Here is a 26,528-nt window from a genome sequence, read left to right as displayed (position 1 = left end):
GATGTAATTCCATTGGATAAAAGAAGTTGATTTCTTACCCAACAAAGGATTTAATAATATTGGTTAACGAAACTAGATTAGGCTAAAACTTTTTTTTTTTTTCAAAATGTAACCTAATTTAAAACCAAACCCGCATATGCACTGTTATAAGCTATCTTAAAATAAAAATATTTTATATTTAATTATTTTTACAATTTCATAGAAATAACACAATTTATTACTTATGAAAAATATAAATACAAGTCTATCTACGCTACGCTAGTTTCTCACAAATCCCAGAGGATTTGTACAAAATCCTTATCCGAATTGCAGTTCAAAAATATTCCTTTTTAAGGGTCTGGACATCAGTAGCGGCAATCCTGCCGAGTCCTGTGGGACGCCATTGTCCGCTTCCTGTGTCCGCTTCATAAAGGACGGTTTCGTATGCAAAACTCCTACGGATTCTTTTTGTGGAAGAACAGTTGCTCTTTATTACGAGGACATGGATATTACTTTAGGTATAAGTCTGGAATAGACAGGACCGTATTAGCTGAAGTAAGTAAGTATAGTATAATAGTTACTGGATACTTAATAAATAGTATTAACCACAAAATTTTAGGTATTTACAATCCTAGCGAAAGCAACTTCTTTGCCTACATGTATAAAATCACAAATCGTTTCGCCAAGTCGAGCAAATGGTCAAACTACAAGAAAATATTTATTGCATATTTACACCTAAAGCCATCTTTATTTCCATTTTTATGACTAAACCATAAAATCAAAACGTCGCGCGATGGGTTGAAATATTTATCAACTTTTTTACCTAAGTAGAATCAAATGTCTACCGACTTAGTTACTCTCTAGTTATTTAACAATATTGTAGTTAAAATAAGCTGTTCCATGCAAGTTATTAATAACTCCAGCCGAAATACTCACTTGAGACGTCTGTAACTTACGGATGTGTATTTTGGGGCAATTGTTTCTATTGAGGGATCAGCTGTAACACTAACTCCGCCCGCCTTGTTCCAAGTAAGTCGGCTAACTTTGGTTATTATAAGCCCAGTGTATGTTTTGGGAAGAAACGGATTTGTCGAAGGGATACGGGAATAGACTGATTATATTTATGGCTGGAAGATTTCACGGTCATTGTTGAAGAAGATATTGTTTTAGACGTAGTTGAACATCAGTATTCTATGAAGTATGGAAGAGGCATTTCGTAAAAGATTTGACGAGATATTTCTGTAAACAGACGCCCTATAGTTGCTAAAACTACAAGTCTAAAATAATCTTACTGAAAGTATTACATTTTTAATCGCTTAAAATCTCTACCCTACAAGTTCTCAGAAGCGCATTTCCTATGCTCAGAGAAAGCCGCCGCCTTGATTTCCCAAGATATGCCACCGCAGTGCCGTCTAATTTAATTAACCATTTCAACTAACTAAGCAAGCAACTTTTATTAAGAATCACCCTTTGCTTTCCCCCGAAATAGATCTTTGATATTCCATTTAATTATTCTTAGTGTTAATTTTCTTAGAAACTGTAGTAATAGTAGTCAGAGATTTTAAGGGTTAAGGTTTCAACCACAAATTACAGTTTGAAACAATTTATGATTTAATAAACACAAAACTTACAAACGCTGGCCAGCAGTACTCATCTGATATTCATTTAAAAATAAATCACCGGGTAAAAAAAACAAAAGAATAACAAAAGTCTGTCGGGTCTGTTAAATTAAAGTATCATGTTGCTTTTACTGATAATACACATTCAGTATTATGTAAGTCACTTACAAACTATTACAGACAAAAATGCCACTTTAAACCTACAAAAAACTGCGTGACTCACTCTTTTGTCAACTTGGGTGCGATTTCGAGACGTGATAAAAGTTTTGACATCTCGATGTTACCGATTTCGATGGTGTTTCGTGCTCGTGAATAATTTTGAATCGATTATATCGGTTCATGACCGCCCTAATAATCGACACGACGTCGATTTGACAACAATGCGATCACGAATGTGTAGGCGTTAATAGTACCTTAGGTAGGTAGGTACTAGGTACTTATTTGGAAGTGAAAGGACTGCTGTAGTTTTTATGCAATATCATTCGTGAGACAGATTATTATCATGGCATAATCTCTGAGCAAATAGAGTCTAAAAGTCCTTGGGGTTTGCTTTCAAATACTAAAATAATATTTAACATTTACTATTTTAGAGTAAATCTGCAAAGGTTTGGCTTGGCCTAAACCTTCTTTTTTATCTCAATTACTCAGTTTTTATTGGTGCTAGTAAAATAGATGCTTCAAAATCATTAACTGAAATTAAACTTAACAAATACAACTAATCTCTACCATTAATATCTATAGTTTCCTATTAACCAACGTGAAAAATATAAATCTTCTATCCATATTTATAAACATTTACATCATTTACCACACATATTTTGGTGGCGTAAGATGAACAAACAAAACCACATAATAATTTTTTGTTAACTTTTTTACCATAAATATTCATAAAGTTAAGAAAGTAGTTTGTTACCCAAAACCTTTGCTCCACAATTACGAAGCTCACGTGACACGAGGCTGAGTTATTACTTTGATAAACAACCGCTGCGCAGTTTCGTTCAATGAGCACTTCACCCATGGGAACTAACTTTTTGATGTCACGTGACGTTGTCGAATTTTCTTTATCTTACTAATAAAAAATCCTACTATTATTACCTAAAATGTGAATGTTTCACACTTAGGCTGGGTTGCACCATCTTAGGCTCAGAACACACGGTGAAACGCAACTGCAACGAAACTGCAACTTCTAGTTACTTTTGAGTTGCAGCTAAGTTTCTGTCATAGCGTCCGTTGAGAGACCATACATGACGCGACCAGTTTGAAACTGGTAACTAGAAGTTGCAGTTTTGTTGCAGTTGCATTTCACCGTGAGTTCTGGGCCTAACTTGAACTTTGACAAACGTCAAAAATAAGTCAAAATCCATACAAAAAATATCGGTTATCGTTAAAGTTACGGTCAAAGTTCGGTGGTGCAACTCAGCCTTAAAGATGTAAATGTATATTTCCTCATCCTTTCAGCCACAGGACGTCAACTGCTGAACACAGGCCTCCCCCAATGATTTCAATATTGACCGGTTGGTAGCGGCCTGCATCCAGCGTTTTCCTGCCACCTTTATGATATAAAGTATATTTATAGATAGAGATATTTTGAGACCCGGGTAATAACAGGATAGTTTTTATCCCGGTTTTTGAAAGGGACACTTAAGCGCGATTAAGACTACATAACCTAATTCACGCGGGCGGCAAAAGTTACTTTGCTATTACATAAAGACAAATGCATTCATTGAATTTCCATTCAAAACTATTGAAAAGAAAATTTTCTGAATTTTTCAGAAAGTGACTTACAATCGATTTAAACTAAAGCCAACTTTCACGGGCGGTTCTCAACATTTCTTCACTTTCTCGAGTGGTTGCCAACAATGATGAAAGTTATTGCCATTGTAACTCACTCGTGAATTACGCTTGTGCTTTAGTTCTGAGTTCTGACCATTCATTCTCACATTTTGAAGCGCTGTAAAATCAATCAGCTTTGAATTTGATTAATAACCATTTTGGCAGGCTGATCTCTATTTATTGCTGTTACAATAACGTAAATATTGTAATATCCAATATCCATAATTTTAAAAGTATGTTCATATCATATTAAAACAAAGCAAATTGTTATACCTATTAATAAATATAAATATCAACAATGTAAAAGCATACCAATTCACTCATTTTTGTAAATAAACGATGAATATGACGAATTAGCTCTTACTCAAAATCCATACAACAATGACGAAATATTTTAAAAGTCAACAATGTTTAGATAAAATAATACCATTAACTGATTAAACATTGAGACTCGCTCTTATTTCAACATTTTTTATAGTAATTGTGCAATTCCCACAAGCTCATTTCAATGCTTAAATAAATGGAGCACAGTGCGAAAATTACTTAAATTAGTGCAACACTTGTAACACAGCTTAAAAAGTAAAGCCAGTACGAATACGCCATGTAAATTGTGCAACTAAAGAAGAATTTAGTTTCTCACTGAGCCTGTAATAATCCTGACAGATCCAATTTAGTGAATTTTCCGTAGCAACAAAAACTGTTTCAAAGTACCTACCTAATGAACTTTTTGATGTCATTTAGAAGCAACGATTAGTCATCATTCATTCATGCCATCCATTTTACAAACACATTAATATTTCCTAAAGATAGTAATACACTTATCAAATACATTGAAAATTTAACAACATAAAACCAAAAGTATATCATAATGATGTGGCTGTTCTCCTCTAGTTAATACTTGTAACTAAAATAATTTCGCTTAGGCATTCATGCTGACTGCCTCTAATTATGTTTGGCCAGGTCAACAGACCGTTTATGAGTTAAAACTTTTTATATAAGAATTTTAACGCGTCGGTGTAGCAAGAACTTAAATTTTAAATATGGCTTCGAGAAAATGTTAACTGAGATTTTCAGGTATTTAAGAGTTTCATAAACTGATACATAATTCTTGAGTTAGTCTCAGAAATCTGAGCTCAATTTGAGCTCTCTCATTACAGTCTGGCTGAGGTCCAAATTACGTGGAAAATCAAGACAATGGTTCTGCAGATATTAGGTAGACTTGCCGATTCCAAAATGCTGCAGTTACAATTGCAGTAATTAGATTTTAATTGACATGTAAGATCTAATTTACGTTAATGACAAACGCAAATGATTATTTAAATAACATAATTTGGGACTGAAATAAGCATTTATTTGCTTAAAAATAGTCCGCTACACAAACTAATAAACTAATGCTAATAACTGAAAAAGGCAACCATTGCAGGTACAATAGACTTTAGTAAAATATGATGATTACTTAATGATTTCTCTAACAGCCATACCTAAATATAACCGCAATTAAACACAGATTAATGGATGACTGATAGACTGTAAAATGGAAATGATATTATTATGCAAAGAAAAGTCAAGTAAGTAGTATTAACGAGGTACTACAATTCATTAAATCAATGAAGGGTAAGTAGCGACAAGAGCGTACTCACGGACGGGGGACTATAAAAAAGGTTTTTAAAAATTCATTCACGTTGGTGTAATGGTGTACAAGTAGAGTTACTTTCACATTCATATTAAAAACAAATGCACCGCAGGACGCAAGCCGCTACCAACCGGGTAACATGGAAAGCATTGGGGGAGGCCTATGTTCAGCAGTGGACGTCCTATGGCTGAGATGATTATGATGATGATTAAAAGAAATGAGGATCAAATGACACTAGATAACTTACCAGGCTTCGCGAGCGTCTCCTCCAGCAGCTTTCTGCTGGCCTGGCAGGCGGCGGCGACCCGGCGCTGCGCCGCCGCCGCCCCTGGCGAGGGAGGCGGCCCATGGGGCGCCGGCACCCGTCCCTCGGCGTACGAGTGCCTCTCTGTGGCGCCCGCCGCCCCCACAGACACCGACCGACGGTTCTCGGGCCGTGGCACCTGGAGACAAAGATTGACAGATAAGATGCATGGTTCTATGCCTTTGCCTGTGTGTAGATAAAATAAGGATGTAGATAAGGCTGAATGGCTTTATGCTGTTGCATGAAAAAACAATGGCGGGAATTTGAGTACGGCACTTTGAGAAATATGGCAGAACAGTTTGTTTTTTCCATTCCGTTTAAGTAAATTGCATTTTTCTATTTTTGGGAATCAGATCTTAAGTAGTTTGTCGATGTCTTCTTTTTAGAAATCTCTGCTTCAGCTAAAATATCAAAGAAAATATTTTGTAACTCAAAAATAAACATTATAGAGCGCTTCGTTGCACACACGTAATGCATTCAATATGCAGTTGGTGGTCGATCAAACCCCGATAGACCTCCGTAATCAAACGAAACATTAGCTGCGGATCAAACGCATTAATTGACTCGTTTGTTATTCCTGTTGCGGTGATTTAAAATTGGCTATTTGGTTCCCTCAAAGAGCCTAATGTACGCAGCAACCGTGACGGGAGCATCGAGCGTCGACCTCGGCCTCACCGTGGGATCCCATCATTGTTACTTTTCACAATAACTGTACACCACTCCGTTTCGCGGTAGACCCATTTGGATCGAAACCATTTTAAGAACGTGCCCCGGTTGTAATCGTAGCGGCAATCTCGAGCAAATTGAATTTGGGAGCATGATCTGTGAAGCCACCGTCTTACTGAATATTTGCTTCGGAATTTGGTCACAGTTCAATGCAGAAATAGAAGTGATCACGCACGACCGCCGCGTCAAATTGAGTGTGAAACAAACAAATGAATGCTTAAATGCTTCATCTTCGAAACAAATGAACGTTCCAAATTTAAATACTTCATTCTTTTTTATGGCCAGGCAGGTTCCATCACTTCAATTTTACAGTTCATAATTTTTAACAAAGTATCGCTGTTATTGAATTACGTATTACAATTTCGGCAGTTCTCGGCAACTTGTGCCGTTTTTTATCAAAAAAGTTGTAAAAATCTACTTCTTTCACGTCTACGATGTAACTTTGGTGATTAAGCAAGGAAAGGTATCCAGGTGTCGCCAACGGTGCAATCATTTAGCCGGGCCGATCCGATCCGACCCGGATTATAAATCGGTGCCGTAAACACCATCAAAAGTTTAAAATTGGAAGCCGACGGAAGCATTAGCTGAACTGTTGACAGCAACTCGAAACAAGTAGCGTGGAAAACGCCTCCCATTTTCACTTTGATCAAATTAATGTGACGTCACTACCGCCATGTTTACGCCTTCCGCGCAAACGTTGAAATGGTACACGTTATATTTAAACTGGGGTAAACAAACCGTTAAAATAAAATACTAATTCTGCAATATCTGATGGTTGATACAGTTGATCGTTCTTTTCGTCGCTCAAACCGTTTGAAATAATAATAATAATAATAATAACTTTTGTCGATTATTTTGCGCTTAAAACGGCCTCTACGTGTTGGATCTGTATCCCCACGCAAGCCTTATAAAGGACCGGGCCACTTTTGACCCGTGAGCTCCAAAGCGTACAAACATAATAATAATAATAATAAATCTTTGGACAATTTCACACAGCGCCAGCTAGCCCCAAAGTAAGCAACTTAATGCTTGTGTTATGGGTGCTAGCTTAACGGATATACTACTTATATACTTTTTTTTTAAATACATAAATATTATACATAGAAATAAATATTTAATGAACGGTATTACAATTTTCTTTGGAAAAGTCAGCAAAGTTCAGGGGTTGTCGAATGGCGTGACAAATCAATTATACAGACGATCTCGATGTCTAAAGAAATCGATTAACGGAGTTATAAATGTAAAATTTATATTCCGTGGCTTTTACGACTGAATTAACTCAATAAAATCTCTTTACACGCACCAGTTTTGTAGTAAGTTAATTGGCGTAATTACAGGTTTATTAAGCCCCATCCGGCAAGTATACAAGCTGAAAAATATATTAATTCACCGAATGATCTTTTAGAAATTAGCAGGAAAAGTGTGTGTTATTTTTACTGCTAGAATACCCATCTTATAATCATTATAATAACGAATATCCGCCGTACAAATTGCTGTAAGATTGTAACACCAATCATTTATGTTGATATGAATAATTCTATTCGTAATCCAATGATTTGATATGTAAATTACATGCGAGGCAACGCTGTCAGTCATTTTGAAACGGAACAAATATTGAAATGAGGTAAAAAAGCGTAATTATGAAGATTACGCGGGCACGCTCTGTACCCCAAGCACGAAATAGTCTCGTTATCGTAAAGTTGTTATTGTCATGATAATGACAACGGATTGTTTGCTGTCACAAAAAATAAATTTTTATTAATTTGCATAAATAAAAAAAGAAAAGATTTAGCCACTAGTTTTTTTCGAATGATCTTTTTTCGTTTATTAATAGAAAATTATTTATTTTGTGACAGCAAACAATCCGTTGTCATGACAATTAAAGCTCTACGATTACACGATTACGAGTTGTTCGTACGTGGGGTACTGTAATTGTACGGATTTTGTGTATCGAATGACTGTGTTGTGGGGTTTCTAGTCCGGGACCGACAATGCTAATCCTTATGACATTTGTCATCGATATTCCTATTGGGCCAGGTTATGTAATTAGTGTACTCGTGTAACTATTAGGAATCCGTATTGGAATAGTTTTAACGCACCAAAACTACTTATTTCTAAACTCAGTATAGTTGTTGCAATTCACAAAAGCGAGTGAGCTTTACATGTGAGGTTAGGGTTGCCAGGCGTCCGGATAAAGCCGGACATAGTTAGGCTTTTTGATTGCGTGTCCGGCCAAAATAACCGATGTCCGGCCGGTTAGAAGATGAACCTTTCAGAAGTCTGAAATATGCTCTTAAGCCCGGGAATGAATGAAAAGCATTTTATTGCAAAAGAAAGTAAAACTACGAATTTATGAAATAGTCGAGACAGCAGATCAGCCTATACATTTAGCATTGCAAAATCGCTCCTATCACAAGTGTATAAAGTGCTCTAATGTATAACTGGATGTGCAGTACACAAATAACCCTGCTAATAATCCCATAATTCCCGTGCTGGCTCATTAAAACTGGTGGAATGAATGAAAGACAAATTCTACTCTCGTTGCTACAATCCTGAAATTTGGGCATTCATACCGGATTTTAGCTTTGTAACTAAACTATAAACCCAAATAACGAGTATAAGCTGTATCAATACGCCGGTTTTACGTTTTGAATATGACTGGCAGCCAAATAAAGGCCAACGATTCCTGATAAAATTTCAGCTCAATTATTCTAACTAAGCCTAGGTGCGCAAACCACAGACTTTTTGTCGACCGATAGTGGGACCCCATTCTAATTTGTATGAAGAATCGGCCGATACCAAATCGGTGTAATGTGTGCACTCTCATACATCTCCATACTGATTAAAAGCCCAACCCAAATATCGTCCAACTAAAAGTTGGTGCTCTGCGCTTAGGCTTAAAGTGCTTTTTAAAAGACGACATACAGAAAATAGTTTAATTTATATTTAACAAATTGGTTTGGAATGTAACAAATGATGGTTGGTGGTAACTTTATTTACCAGATATCTCTGCTGAAACCCAATATTGTACCTAAATTATCTGTCACCTAAATTCTTAATTGACTATCAGAAACTTTGTCAGCATGTGGTGAGAAAGTAAAGGGCATAAAATATACTAAATATAAATGAAAGACTTATTTATTTTTTAACAGTTGCATAAGCTTGAGTTGAAACATCTGTCTTTAATGCGATCCTTGTTGCTTTGTATTTAGGTCACAATATTTAAGAGGGCAGAGCATAATATTACAAGATTCTAGAATTTATGTACTTACTTTTTTTGTTTTTTGGTACCGTCTTTTTATACATACATTGGTTTTATACGTATTGAAATGTATTGGAAATTTTCGTTAATAACTGAGCAATGTTAGGCTTTATTGTAATGAAAGACACATTCTACATTTCACACATTACATGAAAAAAAGCCGTTTTTGATGAGTTTAAATTCATAATTAGAAAACAAGAATGTAGAGTTTTCATGCAACAATAATTATAGGAGTTATTATCTGAACTATTATTTATTATATCAAAGATGTAATTTTGAACACAAAAGAAAGTTAACATGAACAAGAACATTGTAGGTACTATTAATAAGTTATCTAATAAGTAATTATTTACTGGGCAAATCTTCGTTGTATCGTTGTACCTGACCAAACCTTGTTACACTTCTGACCCTATCTCCACGTAACAGAGCTCATTATAGCATACCGTTCTGAATGGCCAGGCGGAGTAATTAATTATAATGAAACATTAGGTAAGTTTTCGTATAAAAAGTAGCCATTTCTTTTGTAGCAAGAGTAGATTAATTATAAGGTATTATTCATAATTTAATTTTACGGAGAGACCTGTATACATTTCAATTTAGATACTTCCTTCTACTGTTATTTTGGAATTGTCCATTATTCATACTACAAGTGTAAAAAGGTAGCAATATTATAGACATTTTTACATTGGAATTTTTTTTATACACTTCATTCAAGAGTTTCGTACCTATGCCTAGCTACGTCATCTTTAAGAGTTCTTTCTTTTAAATTGCTATTGCATTTCATGAGTTTCACTGCTCCAAAGAACTCAACCTTCTTAGAATCCCGCAAAGATATAAACCAGTACTGGCCACTTTCATTCTCATCTTCCCGCAATTTAAAAAGAAAACTGTTTCCATCTTTTTTAAATGAAGCAATATACAGTGTGAGTCACGTTAAAGTGTACATATGAAAATAGATGAAACTAGACCTATTTTTATCGACAAAAAAGAGGTCAAAAAATTGTTGAGATTTCTTTTTAATTTTTTATAGAATTTTTTTTCTTCCAATTACTTATTGTAAAGAAAACGTAATAACTTTTAAACTAAGCGGTATATCCTGATAAAATAAAAACAGTAATAATGCTAAATAACAGGCAATACTAAAAAAATACATAAAATACACAAAAAAGGCCAACAAATAATAAAAAATGATACTTTTTGAAAAAAATCTGCTTAAAAATTCGTGTTTTTTTGGTTATTTGTTAAATTTCTCAAAAAAATGCCCCTATAACCGGTGGTTTTTATTACTTTGTATTATTCTCTATCGTATTACCTTCGTAAAACCAAAAATCGCATGTCTCTATCCCTATCACAACGTTTGCAATGATCGTTTGAACTAAGCCTCTCCGGGCGCGCCATTCAACGCTTCGTTAACAAGAAAACTGAAAATGGCTCTAGATTTGTAATTTTGATAAAGACAAGTTAGATTTCAAATAAAAACAAAAGATTTCGAAGTAAAATAAACATTTTAGTTAAAATTAAAATTGTCTCTACCTGTAGCGGAGAATAATGTTGTGGCAGGCCTTTGTTCAAACGATCATAGCAAATGTTGTGATAGGGATAGAGGCATGCGATTTTTGGTTTTACAAGGATAATACGATAGAGAACAATAAAAAGTAATAAAAACCACCGGTTATACGGGCATTTTTTGGAGAAATTTATCAAATAACCAAAAAAACACGAATTTTTAAGCAGTTTTTATTTTCAAAAAGTATCATTTTTCATTATTTGTTGGCCTTTTTTGTGTATTTTATGTATTTTTTTAGTATCGCCTGTTATTTAGCATTATTACTGTTTTTATTTTATCAGGATCTACCGCTTAGTTTAAAAGTTATTACGTTTTCTTTACAATAAGTAATTAGAAGAAAAAAAATTCTATAAAAAATTAAAAAAAAATCTTAAAAAATTTTTGACATCTTTTTTGTCGATAAAAACAGGTCTAGTTTCATCTTTTTTCATATGTACACTTTAACGTGACTCACACTGTATTCTAAATTCAAACGTTTAAACGCCGAATTTTGCTGTACGTGCACCGTTGCAATGGCGTCGCCGTCGATGATTGGTTTGTGATGGGAAGTAAATTGCTTCGATGCGGTCCCCGTTCGCATTGGGCAAACTGTTGACCCTATTCAACCTGCCGAAATTCGGTATTGATTTTGTTTTGTGGTATGTTTAGAACAGTAATAGGTCATCTCGGTGAAATGGGTTGAAAATAGAGTTGCTACCTAGTTTTCGATATTAGAAATAGCCGAGGTGTCTGATAGAAATAGCTTTTCTTTTTTTTTTATGTGATAAGCGAGACCTTATTGCGCTATTGTCACTTTCCTGCGCTAGTCAGATTTTTTTATACGTAAGTATTTAGAAACACCATTGATCTAAAAATATCGAAATGACTCCTACAGAATCAAATGTTAATTGTAGCAAAACTGATCAATATAAATAACCAAAGTACGTAAATATGAAAAAAGTGCTATACTTTATGGTTTCATTTAAAAAATCTTGTAGCGTAATATGAACGTGTACCCGCCGCCTAACTACGAAGAAAAATTGCAAATACGCAAGCTGATGCATCGGTCTGATGACGCGGATCCTATCAAGCCGTTAAATTTAAAATAGCAACGAACATGACATGATAGCGTGGGCGTGGGACAGTAAAAATTAAAACCTACAATCTACATCTAATAACAAAACCGTGTAAAGGTCTCAGGGGACGAGTGTCAGCACTTAAGCTTAACAGTATTATCTCATTTCAAACATGATAAAAGATAAACCTACTGACGCTTCATAAAACGCACTACAAAATCTAAAACTACGCCACGCGGGTTAACAATCACAGTGAAATACTCAATCACCTGCCATCGGCAGCCTAGGCTCTACGATTTTGAACTTCGAACGCGTAATTATTTAACGATAGTTTGACAGCGACGGCGAATTTGAATTTAGAACACACGACGTTCTTTTTTGGATTTTTTACTTACTGTCCGTAATTAAGAGTTCATCGACAAAGTATTTAGAATGTTGCTAAATTGTCTAAGCTTTTTATAAACGTTTCCAAGGCAGAGTTAAAAATAAGTAAAACCAAACCGAGAAGTTCGAAACTTTTTCTGAACAACGCAAACGAAGTAATTAATACGGCTTTAAACGAAAACATTGTTCAACAACGTTGATATAAACCACTAGACATTCCGTAACGGGGTTTTCTCGTGTTCATTAAGGAGAGAGGGGTGTCTACATGGTCCCATTGTTTTCCGTCAGATAGTAACGATATTGCTGCACCATTTGCTGTTTCCGAGATAAAGGTGCGTTGTACGGATACGGTTTGTAATGGAGGCATTATTTTAGCATGACATTACCACTGAATGACGGTTGGAGGAACGCCCAGTTGAAATTCATTGACGTCATAAAGATAACCCTGTTGAGGATTTGGATTCTATTGCAGTTGATTTGAATTTCTACATTTGAATGCGTTCGAAATTCAAATAGAATGTCAGCTTTTAAAATTTGTAAACAGCCAGCAAAAAGCCATGCGCGCAAAAAGAAAAAAATCATCGCATTTAAACATAGCGCAAAGGCATCAAACGTGCAGCTTAGGTCACGTCGAATGTAAAAGGAATTATAAAACCAGATAATTCTAGAAAGAACCAGATTTTAAAATTCTCAACCGGGTATTAAAATCGGGAATGGGAGCGAAGAGAGAGCTTCCTAGAGCCAGTAATCGCGTTTATCGGAGCGGTAAATGAGCGTTGCAATCTTTAATCAGTTCGCTCTTTTTTTAATTCACTCAGAGGTCTGTTTATCTCGTTGTCTTTGCCTTTGTTGTCTATAATTTGGTGTTACTTCAAAATACGAAAAAGTTTATCTTGTTTGAGGAAGATTGGAGCCATTATTAAGAGTTTGCTTGGATTAAATAGGGTAAAATCTCACCTGAAAATATCTATGTTGAATTTTCACTACAGAAATTCATAGCAATAACACTGGTGAAGAATGTTTTTAATTTATGTTATCTTCCATCGCCGTTACTCGTCATAAAGGGGTGCAAGAAAAAATATTGCATCATATCTACCCCAAATGACTGACAGTTCTTAATCCATTAAAAATTAACAAACTAACCAGCCCACTTTCTGACAAATAGATTTTATCTGTTTCTTAAAAATGCATAACAAAAAACATAAATACTGTAACAAAGTATGTAGAACGTACTTAATCATCTTCATAATAAGCCCAGTTTCACTAAAATCGTGAGAGATTTCAAAACGTTATCATCTTAACAACTTCGCATTCTTAGTTGTTATTAACAAAACTTATTGTTTACAATTCGGGCTAATAATGGGTTGCTAAGAAACGGCCATTGTTTCGTCTAGAGAAGAAATATTATCCATTCTTTCTTGGTGGAAGTAGGTGAACCATTTGAATCGAGTATTTAAGGGTTATTCTTGTCTATAGCTAAATTAGATGGCGATACATTGTTTCTTTCTAAGACAAAGGAAAGGATAGAGCGGACGTTGCAATATCCTACTACGAAGAAAGAACTGCATTCAGTCACCTAGTAATGTAACTTCAGCTATACGTACTTTTTGAAATGATTACAAACCAGAATTACGAATGAACAAATCTTTTTCGACTTCACCATTTTACAAATAATAACGAAAAACGAATGAAAAGAAAATCTTTTTCGGCTAGTTCATAGCTATCCTAGCGAAAAGCCGTATCACTAACCAAAGAATTTCCCACCAATTCTACATTTCTACCAAAGAAATTCCCGCCAATTTTTCGCGTTCCCTACTAAGCAGTTCATTACCGTAGGCCGTACAGTAATGGTATTCAGGAGGAGCGCGGTGCATGCGAAATTAGCACTGCACCATTTTTGTTGAGCACAATGATGCAATCCCGACCTCGCTCGCTTTGTAAGGGAAATGCGCGATTGTATGAATGAAGGATTCGAAGCTTGGAGCTTCTATGGCAAGAAGTGGTTTGGCGCGTGAAACGTGATTCATGCGTGACGCTTTTGTTTTATTGACGTATTAATTGATACGTTAGATGCTGGCCGGTTTGCGGAAAAAAAACTTCATGTTAAAAGACACAATAAAAACAAAAACTCTCACATCAAAATTTCAAATTTCGAACGCCATCTTTAAAAAACATTTGTAAAGAATAGATCTTATCTTATTCACGTCTGTGGCTAACTCACTATTAAGTTACAGTCATTACCTACGTCTCGAATGGAAACATTGTCAATGTTTAATTTACACGTTAAGCCCAAATTCATTAGCGCCGAAGCAATATCGATTACAATAGGCGTAACAATAATCGATTATTCATAATGTCACACGCGTTGGGCGCGTCGAATTCGATGTTGCAATGCCCAATGTGAGGCGACTTGCGTCACGCCTTTGTAATGTCAGCCATGGGAGTGAACCTGAGCCTTCATGCTCTTATGAGCGAAGACAGCGTTAAGACAATGCCTTTGAGTGTCCCTTGTACAAGTTCACAGGAAGATGCAGTGAACAGTACAAGCGTAAATTCGTTTGTTCAATTGACAATTAATATGAGCAGTACAGTGCATTTACATGGTTTCGTAGAGAGCGAAGTCATTATGTGACACAGTTCGTCTCCTAAAGAGAAGTTAATTAACCAAGAATATAGCGTAAATTACTTAGTATCTGGTATGATTTACCAGACTTGCAATTACCTAGAGTTGCAAGTTAAATGCCTCAGTACTAAACTAATAAACTGCTAAAAACCACAACAACTCCGAACAGCAAGACCAAATTTAAAACTTCGAAAATGGAATAAGGTGCATTCGAATTTCGCGATCGGCGAATCGAAATAGAATCCCCGAACTACTTCAGGGAATTAGTTTTCGTTCTCTTGGGCACGCCGCTTAGCGCCGAAAGTTGCCGAATTAGGCGGTGCGAGTTGCTAACTGATTCTATACAACCAACATAGATTAGTAAAGTGGCAGAGTGTACATTTCAAGTTTAAAGAATATAATGCCTAGCTTGATAAATTTAAGTGTACCTATGCTATCGTATGCTTTCAATTAGATTGGACCCGTTGTCCGATTCTGCCATTAAAGGTCAACAGTACCCCTTAAGCTATGATCTGACCGTGTCGAGCCTATTACTTCCATACTAGTATAGCTTGGCCTTGCATCTGATCAACGACTCTAAATTGGCACGTGGGATAATAACATCAGCATTTAGCCAGTACTGCAAGCCTTTGCCTTTATTTATCAGGTTCTCATGACCTGACAGATTGCCGATAACGTACTATATTTTATTTGACATCATTCGTCTCATTCTCTAAGCGAAAGTTAACACACTGTAATGCGTTACTCCAAAAAAACGTAAACGCACCTTAGTAACAGGTTGTCCACGACAGAAACAGTTATTTGGCATACTTTGTACGAAACTTTGAGAGAATGGTCCTAACAACATTACGTCTGACCGCAATGGGTCGTCTAAAATGCTTTCGTGATGGGTTCTGCTAATGCAAAGTAAATGGAGTAATTATTCATTTGTTTGTGTTAGATGCTTTCTTCTTCGTTTCTCGAGCAGGTGAAATGTTGATAATAAAAATAAATTGCTTTAATGTCGTCGAAATATTTTTTACGTTTAGATTTCTTTGCTTCTTTTGTTTCCATTTTAAAAAAGTAAGCTCTGGTTATGTAAAAAACAACAGGTGTACAGTCTGCAAATTGTTTAACCCTTGTTAATGACTCGATACGTTTCCGAATCTGACAGAACGTCAGTCACCGATAATATGCTCGGGGCTTTAGGGTGTTCCCGTAAACGTGTGACGAATCACTAACGACATTGTAGGTACAGGCGACAGCACATACAACTAAACACTATGGCATCTCATATCGTTGTATTAGGTGCCATTTTTCAACAAAAATGAAGGTATAGTTTGATGTGCTGTTGGCTGACAGTCGTGTTGTCAAAAATCTATATTTTTTTATCGTTACATACAATAGTAGTCACACATTTCTGACTGTACTTACATAGTGGTAGTTTCGCTTAGCCTTGGTTTAATGTACTCGTACACGTTAATAGTAGCCATGACATCACCTTTGAGGATGTTTTGTGGTGCCGAGGGTAATTAGACAAGCTTTTTCTTATATTGATGGCCACACAAGGCCGAAACTAGCAACTACTGGCTATATTTTACTATGTATTAGGCAGTACGAGTCATATAAGAATAAATAATTAAATAATCATAGAAAATATTTATCATATTTTAAACTGTAACGGGATAACAATTACAGAAATTCTATTATTTCTTATTAATATGGTAGAAATTAATTTTAAAAGGCATTAGCATAAAATAGTTTTTGAGCGATCTTTTATTCATTCTCATAACATAAAATTTATATAGATAAATATACTATATTAACACTGATAGTTGCTCTATTATACGAATAGCAAGGACTACGAAACTTTATGCTAAATGTTGTCGACATTCCTGTTTGCTTTCAGCTCAAGTTAAAGTTGTCTAAAACGCTTGATAACTCCTCTTCAGCGCTGCAAAGCTTTTAACACTTGATACTTAAACGACGACTAAGTATCCATCAATACCTCTCACTTAGCAGCGAGGATTTTGCTAAGTATTTATTTGTTAATAAATTAATAATTAAAAAGTTGTGTCGCTTGGTACAAAAAATGATTGTTTACTATCCTGATTAAAACATAACTACTTAAGTAAACCTTTTTAGCTTATTTGTAGAATCTAAAAATATAAACAAAAGCCAAACAACAAACACGCTTTCAACGTTAATTAGGTACATTGTATGTAACATAATGATAGTAACAAAAACAAACACCTCTTAAGTGTTACACTGATAATACTTGTAACGGAACGGGGCGCGGCAGCGAAAGCGAGTAGTGATGCGGCAAATTCTTAGTCCGGCATAATGCGGAGTTAATTAGAGATGCGGACGTAAGCATTGTAGGCATGTATTGTTCAGGGATGGCGCGTAAACAAAGAGGAACATCTGCAGTAGGTTTATTCTTTGTAGTCCAGTCAATAAAGCATTATAGATGGAAAACTGTAGAACACAATTTCTGACTTCAGGACTTTATTTAGACTAGTTAGGAGGTGAACATAGCAAAAGTCCCCGCCCTTAGCCCTTGAGCCGGCGGGGACAGGGGGGTTTAAAGGTACCACTTTTCGGTTTTTCGCTTAATCCTCGGAAACTATGCGTCCTAGTGACATGACTACTATGAACCAAAAAAAGCTTATTCAATTTGCTACAGGTGAGGTAGACAAGTTTTTCTATAAATTGTATAGTTTTCGCGGCATCTGCTCTAGAAGGTCTGTAATATTGGAAATGTTATTTTTGTCTTACATGTTTCCATCAGGAGAAAATCGACTAAATCAACATTGAGCAATCATTCTAGACATGCGGGAGCATGTTAAGCCTAGTTCCAGGGAGGGGACTGCACCATGCGTATATTTAGACGAACCACTTTGAGCCACTTTTGACTCCTCATCACTCAAAAACTACTGTGCATTAACACTTCAAATTTGGCTCATGTGTTGAGACTTGCAAGATATACATCAGTTTCAAATTTCATAAATATACCTCAAACGGTTCTTTAGATATTGACGTCCAAAAATCTACATGTCTGACCTACAGACCAAATTCTAACCACTTCCAGATGACCTCGAAGGTTCAAATTTGGCATCCAGAAAGGTAGTTATGTAAATACATAGGAACAAATAAAAAACCGGTAAATTTTAACATTTCACATGTGATAGATAGATTTTAGTGCTCTAAATATCGATTTTTGAACGTCAATACCTAAATAACCGTTTGAGGTATATTTATGAAATTTGAAGCTGATGTATATCTTGCAAGTCTCAATACATGAGCCAAATTTGAAGTGTTAATGCACAGCAGTTTTTGAATGATGAGGAGTCAAAAGTGGCTCTAATTGGTTCGTCTAAATATACGCACGGTGCAGTCCCCTCCCTGGAACTAGGCTTAACATGCTCCCGCATGCCTATAGTGTTTGCTCAATGTTGATTTAGTCGATTTTCTCCTGAAAGGAACATGTAAGACAACAATAAAATTTCCAATTTTATAGACCTTCTAGAGCAGATGCCGTAAAAACTATACAAGATATAGAAAAACCTGACGGTCTCACCTGTAGCAAATTGAATAAGCTTTTTTTGGTTCATAGTAGTCATGTCACTAGGACGCATAGTTTCCGAGGATTAAGCGAAAAACCGAAGAGTGATACCTTTAAACCCCCCTCTCCTCGCCGGCTCAAGGGCTAAGGGCGGGGACTTTTGCTATGTTCACCACCTAACTAGGCTAAATAAAGTCCCGAGGTCAGAAATTGTGTTCCACGGATTTCTCTCTACACCGTCGTTAAGGCATTCATTGACTGGACTATTGGTTAGATTGGCGTTTTGAAAAAGGAATGTCCTTTCATAGAAAGTTACTGAGCTGAGATAGTGCTAAAGCATGATATATGAATGAATCAGTTTAATCCAGAATTGGTAAAAATGGTTGGTCATTGCCATAATGAATAATAATTTAAACAAGTGTTATTATTTTTATCAATCAAATATTGAAACAAAACTATGCATTCACTATTGCCTTTTCATCCAAAATTAATTTTGTATGTTACCTAAATAACACAAACATGTTCGTTTTTGTTTACATAAACACCACAATATTACTATTTATTCGATTGTATCAATACTGCCCGATATCCATATCGATTGTATATGCCTTTGTGAGGTAATGATATCATCGACAGCACATAAATAATATTATCAGTAGGTAATATATGGAACTGAGGTCAACATTCGATAGTATCGGTAAAATCGATGCAGGGCACTGCTGTAAGTTATGGTAGTACCGACTGACAATCGTTTTCCGGCAACAGTAGGATGGCTACTTAACGATGTACGTATACAAAGGTGAAAAACTAGAAAGAATTTCTATTCTATTTCAAACTAACGTTTACAAGTTACTGGCATAGCTGAACAGTCTTTGTTACATTTCTAAATGCATGTCAACTTTTTGTACTTGGACGTTCGAAATTTAAAACAAAAGAAGCGCGCTAACGGTTTCGAGAACGGCGGTTGTAATCACCTGTCACAGGCGTGATTTTCTTTTTTTTTTCCGTAATTTTCATGCAAACTAAAAAATAAAAGCACTGGCAGGTTAAAAAAAAAGTTTTAAAATCATTTAGCCGATTGCTTTTCGATTGCAAGCGTCAAAATGGTTTTACACAAAAAAAACTATTGCTATCGAGGCCAAATTCAATCAGTTCATATAAATTGTATGTGGAATTGCGATGGACGCAGAACTAGCTATTAATTCGCTGTGGCCATGGACCGAGACAAACTGACGTATTGATGCTCCGAAACGCGTATCGGCGTAAAAATATGTTACTGACTGATAACGGATTGTATTTTAAAACATGCAAATTTCTGATAAAAGTACGAACATGCCTATATCATTAATTATTACAAATTAAGCTTATTTGCCATGGTACCTATAGGTTGTTAGTTACATTGTATAAAAACAATGGTCATCATCAACAATGAAATTGAATTTTACCAACCGTGTAAAGATACACATTAGTTTTCATTTTACGTCTATACAAATAAAATGGTAATAGCACTAATAGCCCATAGAAATCGGACTAAGCAACCGTAACGCAAACGCAACGCTCGCGTGCGAAAAGACGATTTTCACATGGTGTGAAAATTTCCACCATTCGGCCGTTTCATTTGCATTCCATTGCATGGGAATCCTGTAGCAATTTCTTTTCCAGTCCCATCATTAGTGTTTTGTTGTGTAATTTTAAAAAGTTTCGCAACATCGAAAAAAGTTCAAGCTTGGCTGGAACAGAAAAACTAGCACACAGGATTTTTACTTTCCGTAACATTATGTATTTTATTCATATGATTTATTGCTTCCTCCATTATTTTCTTTTTGTAATACACTAAATTATGAGTTCAAAAACTAAAGCTTGAATCGAACTAACAAGCCACACAAAACATTGCATCTCTTAATCAAAAACAGAAACTATTGCAAATCACTTCATACTACTACGAGTAATTTGCATTCAAGCAAATCACTTGAATTCGTTCTATATTGCGGTAGGATTAATAACAAAACTACGTTCATAGTTGAAATAATCTGCATAGCTTCGGGCTAGTGGAATTGAAATCGTATCGCAAGTTAGGGATGTAACTGAGCGAAAGATATCGATATGAGAACAATCGGATCGGGATTCGATAGATGGGTAATTATTTTTTATGTAAACCTCATTCTGTTAGTAGCTACGTAAGGCCTATTGTAAGCATTTTTATTGATAAGTTAGAAGTATGTGTTTAGCATCCAAATTGAAACAGCTCAGCATTTTTAATGGAGAATTATTTAGATCTTTATATTTGCACTTCATTCTTAATTGGGTACTTAATACAGTGTAAATACGAGTAAGAAGTTAACGCAGTTATCGTAAAATATCGTATTCTACACTATCATTACCGTTGTTAATTAGAATGAACACATCCAATTGAAATGGCATTAATAAAGTTACAAATTAAATTCTTCGGAATTACGTCGGATGTAACCGATTGCTTGGCGGATGTTTCCAAGACTTTTTGCTAATTACTTCGCTCCCAATTACACTGTCTTGATTGGGTAATAAAGAGTGAGAATACCTATAGTCTGTAAATCATGTAGATTGTTTTCTAATGGTTGATTTTAACACATTATTTTCAGCATGATAAAGTACCGATTATAAAACGATAATTGACGCGATTTTTTATCGATTGTAACGCACGTCACTACTGCATCACGATCTAGGTCGTGGGATTGAACTTCTTGGGTCACAATGGATTCAATCAAACATCTCATTCATTATGCGAGCACTATATTTGATTCAGTATCGCGTCGGCCTGATGCAGCATTTATTTGTTGAGATATTCTATTTTTAAATGAAGTTGGAGCAGGAAATATTGAGATTTATTTACGCCCACTATCTTTCTCGTAAAGAGATATGCATGTCTGGTGCTTTCTATTAATTTCGATAAAATTATTTATTCGAGATGTTATTTTTTTACTTTTACATTGTAAAGCAGTTCAAAGTCACATTTAGTAGTCTAAAAAGTAATAAATTAACCAAATTATTCATCTAATTAATTTACTTACAAAGGTTGCGTTACAAACTATCAAAATGGATTCAGCACGCAATAGCCTTGAAGCTGAACATGAAAGTAAAATGAAATTAGCATCGATAAGTGAAGGTCATCAACTTTACATGGGTAAATTGAACTTCTGACCTCAATGTAAGTCATAAATCTCTTTACATTATTATTGTATTTATTAACAATATAAGACCTAATCTCCAAGTTTAAGTAGGTCTGGAAATATATCTTTCAGATCTAATCGACATGATTAATAATGTTGTTACAATACTAAAACATGAAACACAACTTTTTAGGTCAACGTAGCTAAGGAAAGGAACTAAAAAGTCAATGAACTCAATACTATTATTTTCTAGATTGTCTCTCTCTGTCATTGAAATCACTTTTCTATGGGCGAGAGAGATGGTTCGACGATCTGAAAATACTATAGTAGAGACATGTCTGTTGGGTTGGGATGCCTATTAAACAGCCTATTACCAGTTTGATTTTTCACCTCAATGGGAAATCCTGTCATTCTTTCGGAATAATTATCTTTATAATAATAATTTCCAATTAATTTGATTTGAAATCTTTGATAATGCCTGGGTGATCGTAGTTGGCAGAAACGCAAATGAAACGCAAGTATAAAGGATTTTACTGTCATTATTAAATTTCGAAACTTCAATTTCTAGAATTTCTGATACATTCCTTTTGGAACTGGAGCCTATCGGGTATTTAAAGTTTCAGCGCTCCTGACAGCTGAAGTTTGCTGACAATATTGACAAGAACAAAAGCCCTTTGGCATCTCTTTTGACTGAATCTTTTATGGTCATGTCAAACGAGCCGAAGGACAGTGATTGAGGTTAATCAAAATTTCGGCCCTAAATTGTTTGGGATATTTATATCAGCATCTGAAGCTAATTTTTTGCTTGAAAAGGTACCATGTATGTATACAATCTAACATCCACAAATGAGAATTGGATTTTAGGACTTTTTATTAGCTTATTAAAATATGCTGAAACACGAACTGAAACTTATTTGAACGCATCACCGACTCAACTTTAGCGAGAGTCTACGGCAGGGAACTTTCAAGCTATTAGGTTATATTAAAGCTAAGCTAAGTATCATTACTTCATTAAGTTCTACTAAACTACTTGTAGTTTGCGCTTGCATGATTTAAGCTTATTTAGCTGTGTCGTGTAATTTTATCGGTGTAGTACCATGAATAGTAGTACCACGGATTAGTAGCACGAATGGTTTAAGGTACTTAATTAGATTAGAAACAAAATGTAATAATACTAACTTGCATTAATATAATAAATAAAGACTTTGTTTTTAATTTAAGCTGAATTTGCAAAATGCGTTACAATTTGTTTCTAACCCTTTTTACCTCATTCCCGTAGCACAAGAAAATTTAATTATGTTACAAGAATTCCTTAATTAACGAATACGTAATGTGCTTTTCAAAGATAAATTATAATTTTCATTTGTGTGATTCATTGTATCTTGTTTTTGCTACGACGACACATAGTTCTGTTGAATAAAATGCTATAACGAATCCTAGTAGATACTTTATTAATTATATTTCCTTTTTATTCAAATTTTGTGGAAATAAAGTAGGTAAATGAACCATAAAAAGCTTTTCAATAAAATCCGTAGTAAATGAAATCTTTAATCATCCTTAGATCTTTTAAAGCTAAAAGTCTGTCGAATAGTCTAGCATTTCATTTAATTTCAGCTAACATTCTACTTTATCTTGAAAATAGAGTCCACGAACCTTAAAAAGGATCTTTAAACTATCGTAAATAAAGCCTTTAATAATCTTACAGCTGAAAGTCTGGCGTAGTCGCAGGTAGGCGGAAGTTATTAGCGGGGTCGCCGCCCTCGCTAGACGCCGCCCGCCCAAACAAACTCGATGTAATACGGGCTTACATTCGATTCCTTTTGGTATTCGATTATTCGAATGATCGGTAAGTTTCGTTTGATTTATTCAAAGTTCAAAGAGAAAGACTTGCGTTGTAAAAAAAAACGAGTAAAATTCTTTTTGTAATCTACTTTTAGACTTTATTTCATTAACTTTATTCGCGATTAAATCTGCGTTTTTTGATAAAATGATGATGATAAAGTGAGATCTGAGGAAGCTCTTTTTGACTTTTAGTCTTAAAGACAACCAAATAATTATTATATTTGTCGAATACAAATTATATTGTCTAGCTATTATTGTCTAAGCGTGACGAATAAATAAAATAATGTGACTCATGGTAATTAATAGTTTTCATTACAATAATGGTATTGAACGTTACAATTGCGTGACTAAATAATTAATAGATATGCTTAATATTTGCGCAACGTATGAATTATCTAAAAATGGCGGTTGCTTTTATTCCAAGAAATTAGTTTTAGTGAAATGTTGTCAATTGTCATGTCCATAAATCTGTTCAGACTGATCATTATTATAAATTACATCATCTAAAACAATATTAAACTATAACTAAAAGCAGAGTATTTTGTAAACACCTCACGTCAATAACATCAGCTGAATAAACATTGGAAATAATAACACGTCAGCATCTAATTACTGATTACAGTTGATCAAGACCGTACGATAGCATCGGTTGAGACGTTTGCACCCGATGATTAGCGGAGCGCAGCAAGCGAAGCACGGCGCAGCGTTACAGAGTAGCCACAATGTAGCTGTTGACACAGTAACCTTGCCTAGTCGTTTCAATCAATTATGTCCTCGGAGACATTCTCTAAGGATTCCCGCAATGACGGGTGCTGCGTTTGCCTGCATCTAGGTGCTTCCACCGACTGACTAAGACTAGAACCACCATTAGTAGCACATGGTAATGTGCTACTAATCATTATCATCGTCATCAGGTTATTTATAAAATGTCAAACGTGTTTTAGTCCATACTAGGCATTGCTACCTATTTTATCGCTTTTAATTTTATTATTGGAAGTGATGGAGTGGGTGCCAGTGTTTCGTAAAGTGTTTAGATATTTTCGTTTGTGTCATCCCGAACCTCGGTAATGTAAACTTTTTTTATTTTGTGTTGTGTGTTTGTTATTAAGTGGGTAATATTTTCATAATGTAAGTTTAGAACATCTATGGATGTGACGAAAGAGTGGATTCCTCTCAATACAGGTTACTTAAACTTAAAGAGAGGAATTCCTCAACTACATGTAATATTCGTACTAAGTGTCAATAAAATATTTTTCATTTTCATTTTTTCATTTACGCGTATTCTCCACTGGAGGAGCACTACCTTCCCTTTTGTCACAGGCAAATGGAGGATTTTGCTTGCTTGCCCAGGCTGGCCTGACGCGTTAGGGAGTATAAGAGGACATGAGTTTCTCATGCCCGTTATCACCATCCATCCCTAATTTTTAAGTGACCCCTGTGGTAACATATAACAGGAATTTTGTTTTCATAGGGGTCACTTAAAAATTTGGGATTAATGGTGAAAACGGGCATCAGTTTCCCAAAAACAACTAGAGGGATCAATACAATGTTACAGCTATACTTATGTAGAGCACATTTGTTAAGATACTATTTCCCTTTATCGATTACTGTATAGATAGGGAGTCTACTGAGTCCAATTCCGTTATCACACTCCATTACTAAGCAGGCGGAGTGAGCATATAAATTGCGAGGCCTAAAGCACAAGTCAAGCACAGCCTAGCATATCATCTCTAGTGTAAACTAACGACTCAGGGTTGGCACACGACAATTCCTTAGTAAATAAGTGAATTCACAACTAATGTAAATATTGAAAGTCTGAAGAACACCTTCATCCTTAATTTACTACAATCCTGCAAAACAAAATTTCTTTGTCCATCATATGAGTGAATTAAAAAATTAGACATTGTTTTAGATGCTGCACAGCCGCACAGGTAAGATATTTCTGAAAAAACGCAAATACATACTTATTGGTTTTCTAAAATCGTTTGCGGTCCATATTGAAGCGCTCTATATTTTCTCATCCCTGATTTAGATCTGAAATTACAGGTTGTCCAGAGTTGTTTATGATTTAATATTGGTATGATTAATAAGGAACATATTATTATACTTTCTCAGCAGCTTGAACCAAAGTGATTGACCGGTTACAAATAACATTCCGTGTTTTACAGGGCACATTACACTCTATGGCAAAGCTTCTAGGGTTGTCCCAGAGCAAACGAAAGATGAAGAATAGTGAAGACGCTTCAGTCAATATTAGCAGCCCTATTCTAAAAAGCGCTCGACATCGAGCGGAGCGGAGCGAGCGCGCACTAATTGACGACGTTATCGAGCACTCGCAAGTTTCGGCCGACCAACTTGGGCCTTCAAATTCCAATTTTAAACTAGCAACGAGACGTTGCCATAAAGTTTTATAATAACCTGAGTTATAGGCGCGTTCAGAATACGTTAATTTTTCGTATCGCTTGAGGTACTATAATGTTTAAAGTATTATGTTAAAATTGTTGTTTATGGGACATTGTAGAGCACGCAAGGACATAACATTCGTGTCTTTATATTAAACATCATATTCTACAAGCGCAATTTATTATATGGCCGGCATAAATACACTTAACAATATAAAGTTATTACTTTGCAGAATTTTACTGGTCGTTTTTCAGACTGAAAAATACAAGTAAATAAAGTTAGAGAGTTAAAAATGGGTCTTCTTTAAAGACAAATGAAAGAAGTAACTTGAATATGAATTTTTAATTCGGAATTACAATTTCAATGAGGGCAATTAGCATAAGTAAAATGTGGGGAGGTAGCGAAAGTTTCAGACACCGCGAATCGGTAACGTATTTCTTCATTAAGTTACACTTCGCAAAATGGACCGTAGCGGGGAAAGTTCTAATTCTGCCGAATGGCAAATTAGGCAAATGGCACAAATGACGGCACAATCTGCGCAATTACAGTTCACATGACAATTCAGGCCAAGCTTTTACAGTCTTGGTCCAGATTATGGATTGACACGA

The 26,528-nt window shown here is 35.3% G+C and overlaps 1 protein-coding gene across 6 annotated transcripts in view; it reads right to left on the bottom strand.

The window, feature by feature from the left end:
* The window catches only part of LOC135078843 (rap1 GTPase-activating protein 1), a 394,789-nt gene that overhangs the window by 33,968 nt on the left and 334,293 nt on the right, over window positions 1-26,528 (bottom strand). For all 6 annotated transcript variants that reach the window (XM_063973402.1, XM_063973403.1, XM_063973400.1 and 3 more), the window contains one exon: window positions 5,312-5,507. In XM_063973402.1, coding sequence (XP_063829472.1) covers window positions 5,312-5,507 — 196 coding nt within the window. The remainder of the gene's footprint in view (window positions 1-5,311; window positions 5,508-26,528) is intronic.

Source organism: Ostrinia nubilalis, chromosome 15 (assembly GCF_963855985.1).
Source record: "Ostrinia nubilalis chromosome 15, ilOstNubi1.1, whole genome shotgun sequence".
Classification (NCBI taxonomy): Eukaryota; Metazoa; Arthropoda; class Insecta; order Lepidoptera; family Crambidae; genus Ostrinia; species Ostrinia nubilalis.
The sequence above is the reverse complement of the archived record's forward strand: the minus strand, read 5'-3'. Positions and strand labels throughout refer to the sequence as shown.